General features: G+C 46.5%; 1 protein-coding gene across 1 annotated transcript in view; it reads left to right on the top strand.

Annotated features, from left to right (window-relative positions):
- The first annotated feature begins 288 nt into the window (after window positions 1-288).
- The window catches only part of LMNTD1 (lamin tail domain containing 1), a 210,436-nt gene continuing 204,600 nt past the window's right edge, over window positions 289-6,124 (top strand). Inside the window, exon 1 of the mRNA XM_054988437.1 lies at window positions 289-374. Within this exon, the coding sequence (XP_054844412.1) occupies window positions 357-374 (18 nt within the window). The 5' untranslated portion in view covers window positions 289-356. The remainder of the gene's footprint in view (window positions 375-6,124) is intronic.

The following is a 6,124-nucleotide window of genomic DNA, read 5'->3' as shown; positions in this document are numbered from 1 at the left end:
TTCCTTCCAATGGGAATTTGAAGAGACTGTAGGCCAAGCTACAAGTGACGAATGACACTTGAACGGCAAGTGAACAGACTTGATCAAGTGGAACGCAAGTGAACAGGAAGGAATACACGTAAGTCTGTTCACTTGCCATTCAAGTGTCATTCATCACTTGTAGCTTGGCCCCGAGTCGTCATGACAGCAACTGGCTGTGTTGCTATACTTCAGTATCATAGTAACTGTGATGTCATAGAATGGAACATAACTCGTTATAAAGAGCATTCTTCAGAGAAAATGTAGACCTCTCCATTCAAATACCTCTGCTTTACTACTTCAGTCCATGGCAAGTGTGAGAGTTTATATCCCTCAGCATGGAATTCCTCCGCTCTGTAAGTGTGCTCCTTAATTAACGTTCCGTTTTTAACACTGTGGTTCCATGAAGTCTATTCTCATGTCAGGTCTACTTATGTGTGGCCATTGAGGGCCCTTTAAAATCTAGATGGAGAAAAGGGAACAGGTCCTAGGGCTAGCATATCAGGACACGACCTTTTAGTAGTTTATATCTGAGAGAGTGCTTATTTGCTGTGGACAAAGATCAAAATGAAATCTAATCTAATCGGGTGATGATAAAGAGGTTCATTTTTGCTCTCTCTTTAATCAGTTCACCACATAGATCTCAGGAGCCCCCAATAAGGTCGATGGGCAACTTATTTGGGATGGACAAAAGGAAGTACTTCTTTACTCAGGGAGTAACTGAATTGTGGAATTCACTGCCAGTGAATGTAGCGATGGCCTCAAGCAGAGGTGGCTTTAAAGAGGGGATTCGACAGAGCAGAGGTCCCTCAATGGCAACTAAAGGGACCCTCCAGATTCAGAGGCTGCTAACCTCTGGATGCCGGCGCTGAAGGGCACCATCAGGGGACGGACTCGGCCTCTGTGCCCTGGCTGGCTGCCTTGTGAAACAGCATCCCGGACTAGATGGGCGACTGGTCTGATTCAGCAGGGCACCTCTTCTGTTCATAAAGCCTTGCCTTATTGCAGTAGGAATTGGGAGGATTAGAGAGGTTAAAGGGAAAAAAGCCGCTGAAACGTCCAATACGCATATTGGGTGGGTGGATGGGTGTGGGTGTAAATTGCCATAAAGCTGCAGCCAGGGCTTTTTTTCTGGGAAAAGAAATGGTGGAACTCAGTGGGTTGCCCTCGGAGAGAATCATCACATGGCTGGTGGCCCCGCCCCCTGATCTCCAGACAGAGGGGAGTTGAGATTGCCCTCCGCGCCGCTGCAGCGGCGCAGAGGGCAATCTCAACTCCCCCCTGTCTGGAGATCAGGGGGCGGGGCCACCAGTCATGTGACCAGTTTCAAGAGGTTCCGGAACTCCGTTCCCTTGCATTCCAGCTGAAAAAAAGCCCTGGCTGCAGCTAATTATGGAGACGTGTGCAGGGGTTTTCAATGTAAGAGACTGACAGAGGTGGTTGTCCATTGCCTGCCTTTACATAGTGACTTTGGACTTCCTCGGCGGTCTCCCATCCAAGCACTAACCAGCACCAACTCTCCTTAGCTTCTGAGATCGGATGAGACTGGGCTAGCAGAAAATCTGATCGCACATTATAAATGACACAGGAAATCTGGAAACCACACCCCTCCCTCCCACTGGAATTTTAGCGATTCTGGGCATAAATTACATTCCTGGCCACACCTTTATTTCTGAGTCTCGAAAGCATGAACTGAAGAGCCAGAACACACAGTCAGCTGCCTTCCATTATACATTAATTGCTGGACTCTGGCACTTGAGACTGCAAGTGGGGAATTTCATGAATGAAAGGACTGTAATGTTGGAAGATTTGGCTGAAAACTCCCAGACCAGCTCACTTTGTTTGTGTGGGGAAGTAGCCAGCATGGTTAGTGGTACTGGACCAGGTGAGACAGGTTTGAATCCCCGGTCTGCCACGGAAGCTTGCTGGGTGACCTTGGCACTCACATAGCCTAAATGAATAAATATTCAGACGTTTATTCTGCTTCCTTCAACCTATGCACTACTTATCACAACAGACAGCTAGAGTCACCCCTAAGCCACAATCACACACCTCAGCTGTCGAGATTCCAGTGGCCACAGTGAAGAGGGGATGTGTCACCAGATAGGAAGAAGAGGACAGTCTGCTGGGGGGGGGGGATTAAGGCCGGCAGTCCTCTCACACACACACTGAGAAAGAAGCTCCTCTTTTTTACACACGCTAAGCAGGAGGAATAAATCCACCTTGATTCCAGAAAGCAGCTACGAGCACATAGTCGGAAGATCACCTCAAGGCTGTGGAGAGGAGCGGGGGTAGATACTGAAGCCAAGGCAACCCATGGTTTCTAAATACTTGTAATTCCAAGAATTACACAGCATATCCCTTGCTACCCTCTGTAGAGTGAGGGACTAGTAGCTTCCGTTTTATTTATTTATGCTGTTTATTTACGTTGCCATCTTTTCTTTTAACCTTCCTCAGTCTGTTGTGTTTGTGCTCTTTTTGTTTCCTTATTAAACTTGCTATCATCTTTAATGCCGTCAGCCTGGTCTCTATGACCCATATCAGTCTCTTGTTCAGTACATCTGTCTCAGGACCGGAAATGGGAGAGGGTTCAGCTACGCTTGGTTCCCTCAATAGTGAGGGAGAGAGAAGAGGGGGATCCAACTGCAGTGTGGGCTGGGGACCCAGGATGGCGGGATAATTTTCTCGCTCCCACACTTGGCAGAAACAAGGCTTTGCCAGTCCCCTTTCCCCACACCGGTCATAATGATGGGCAGAGAGCAAAGCAGAGTACTGCAGGTATCTCTGAAGGGTGGGGGGAGATAATGTAGAAACTAGCCATCCCGTGTCAGGAGGATCAGAGGGGCAGGTTTGACTTCCCCTCCAATGACGATCCTAAATTTTTGCTAATCCTAATTCTGGCTATTGCCGTGGAACCTGATCCCACGGGACTGAACAGCACCCATCCCCCTATCCAGCACAGACTGACAGGTGACTGTCTTCTTCTCAGCATCACGTTTTTCTCCTTTGCCTTTTTTGCTCTCAGCTTCATTTTCCTGCACAGCCCTTTGATTCTGTTGGCTGAGGCCACCCATGTGATTTTTGTCCATAACATTATGGAGACTCAGAAAGAAAACGTGGGCGGCCGCAGCCGTCTGGGAGCAAATATGGGTGTGGACAGTATGAACAAAGCAGGAAACAGAAAATACTATTAAGAAGAAAGGCAGACAACAGAAGAAAACAAATACTAATGTTTAGCATGGTGAACGTTTTTGGGGGGGTTTTGACAGGAGGATAATTTGTTCAGAGGCACAAAATGCACCAGTTTTGAAATTAAGAGTTTCTGAGGCGCGCCTCCCTGCTAGCTCAGTGTAGCTGGAATAATCATAAAACAATCAGAACGTTCCCTTAAGGAACACCAAGCATGAAGCAGAGGAAGTCTGAAACGAGAAATTAATGCCCTCCCCTTCTTTTCCTTCCATCTTTTCACCTCAATATTTGCTACTATTATTATTTTGAGGGCTGACAAATATGAATGTGAAACTTCATGCTTGTGTGTCATTTAGTAAATGACGGCTCCATACTATTTGCGGAGGCAGAAAATCTTTTGCAGGCCAGGTTTGAATGGCTTTGCTAATAAAGCAATCTTCCCCGAAGATCTAATATTTAGTAGCATTTTGTGTTATGCTGTTTGTAGCTTGTTGATCAGATGCTTCCAAGCCCAGAGAGTGCTCTTCAGCATCACAAGCGCTAGACCTAGGGCCGTTTTCACACCGTTTACCGGCCACGGAACATCGCGCCGAGCTCCTGGAACGACAGCGTCTTCCTGGAGCAATTTCGCGTGAGAACTGCGAAATCCCGCCAGGAAGACGCTGTCATTCTGCGAGCTCAGCACGATGTTCCGTGGCCGGTAAGCAGTGTGAAAATGGCTCTAGTGCTTGTCTAACAGTTAATCCTGTACAGTTAGCCATTGAAATCAGTGGTCTTGGACTGGATTATCTGCACAGGGTTGCCCTGTTAAGAGACTTTATGAATAGGAAGCACCATAGTCATCATCTTCCTCTTACAAACTGTGCCCAAAAAGCAGTTAAGAAAGCACTGCAGGAGAAAATACAAACAGGCCAGAAAATGGGATATTCGTTCACTCAAAGCCAAAACATGCTTCTCTGTGTGATCTGGTTTAAAGTAGGGTATGAGCCAACATGTTGAGCTGTTTGTCAGTTCTTTTCCCACTTTTCCCGAGTGAGTCCTTTGCTGGAATGATGAGACCACACAAATCAACCCTCTTGTGCCAGGAGTTTCTCTTCAGCTGGTGCGCTGATGTTCAAGTGTGTTCTTTAAAGCATCACTCTCTGCCCCTCCCAGCTTGCTTGCTTGCTTGCATGCTTGTTCTTTCTTTCTGTCTTTCTGTCTTTCTTTGCAAGAATATCTAAATAAAATAAGATCAAGATTCAAGTTCCAGGTTCCGTATGCAGCCCTCTTCTGCCTCAAATGAAAAATGGGGAGGAGGAGAAGGCTGAAAAAATGGCGAGGTGGCAGCTCTCAAGGCCTCTGGCATCCAGCCAGCATCAAACTAATTTCCTTTCCTGTAAAATCATTCGGGTTTCATAGCAAGGAGCTTTGTGGTCCAGCTGTCCTGGAATGAATGGACTTCTGTTTTCACCACTGCCTGTTGAATGAAGGCAAAGTTTCTAGGCAGCGTTCCGTACTCCCCTTCCTTCAAACGGCAGCTCGGCTATAAGAATATTGTTAAAAAGTGGGACAATTTAACCTTTAGCTATTCATATTAATATTAACGACTATTAATCGTGGCGTTACTGCAGCCCTGCTCGCCCCTCCAGTGGCAGCCAGCAACGCAAACCACCCGTGGCCATCAGTGGCTGTTCCTCGTCTGCTTGTTGGCTGAAGTACAGCAGTGTGATTTAGGGTTGTTGCATGCGCACAGACACAAAACGAACTTCCAGGGGTCCCTCCAGCAGTGCCTGCAGCTGTGAGAGAGTCATCAGTGATGTTTATAGAGTAACTCTCTTTAAATCTCTGAATCACATCTTGGCAATGAGGAGGGCATATTCAGAGTAATTATTTCCTAGCAAAGATGGAGAGGAACAGGGAGAGCTTTAAAAACCGCCGTCTGGTTGGGGGGAAGTCCTGCCCCAGGGATGGCTGGCAGCTGTTGCCAGGATTGCTCGGCGACTGCATGGGTGGGGAGGGCTTTATAGCCTCGCTTGCTGCAATCTCTGGAGTCAAAGCAGCGGCAAGACCCTCCGAGGGCGGCTGCTGCTGCTGCTGGACTTTGGTTAGCATTGCTTTCCAAGTTCTCTAGCAGCACTGGAAAGATTTAATTCAGGCTTGCTGCAACCCCTATTTTCTTTCTGACTTTAAAAAAAAATGTAATTCTTTTCAATTTACGTTATTTTATAAAGCAACTGTTTGCTGAGACACTTAAGGGTGTAAAGAAATGAATGCTATACATATCCTTGAACATAAAAGGCAAACCGTGTTTGCTACTATTATTATTTGGAAGGCTGACAACCACGAACGTGAAACTCTGTGCTTGTGTGTCATTTAGTATATGCAGCTGGGTTTGCACCAGAGACCAAAGACTGTAAGAAAAAAAAAATTGAGACTCCGAGAAAAAAGGGTTAAAACAGTTGCTTATGTTAGAATAGGTTTCTACAGAGCCACGACCATGAAAAAATGCAGCAAACTATGGCCACGGCGTTGCCTTTCCTCCGAGAAATGAAGTCTGCCACATCTCTGCAGACCACGTGCAGGCGGGTTAATTTGGTCTGCAAACGACTCATTGTTTATTCATTGGACAGAATTGCTAAGTAATGTAGACGGGATTAAATCTTAACTCTGCGAGCTTTCTGCCAGAGCATGCACTGAGGACTTTTACTGCTTATCTCTCTCATATAACAGCTGCAAAATAGCAAGAGGCTCAGATGAAAACACTTTTATGGAGCTGTCCTTGAACATGAGTAGGGAAAGCAGTAAAAAGTTAACTGTATCTCAGCCTCACAGATGAACCCGTCTAAATAACCTCCCCAGAAGGAATGAAATTACGGATTTCAAAGAGGAAGTGAAATCTGGGGGAGGGACACAAGGTCCACAGCACCGTCCCCAG

Source organism: Eublepharis macularius, chromosome 9 (assembly GCF_028583425.1).
Source record: "Eublepharis macularius isolate TG4126 chromosome 9, MPM_Emac_v1.0, whole genome shotgun sequence".
NCBI lineage: Eukaryota > Metazoa > Chordata > Lepidosauria > Squamata > Eublepharidae > Eublepharis > Eublepharis macularius.
This window is presented reverse-complemented; position numbering and strand designations above follow the sequence as displayed.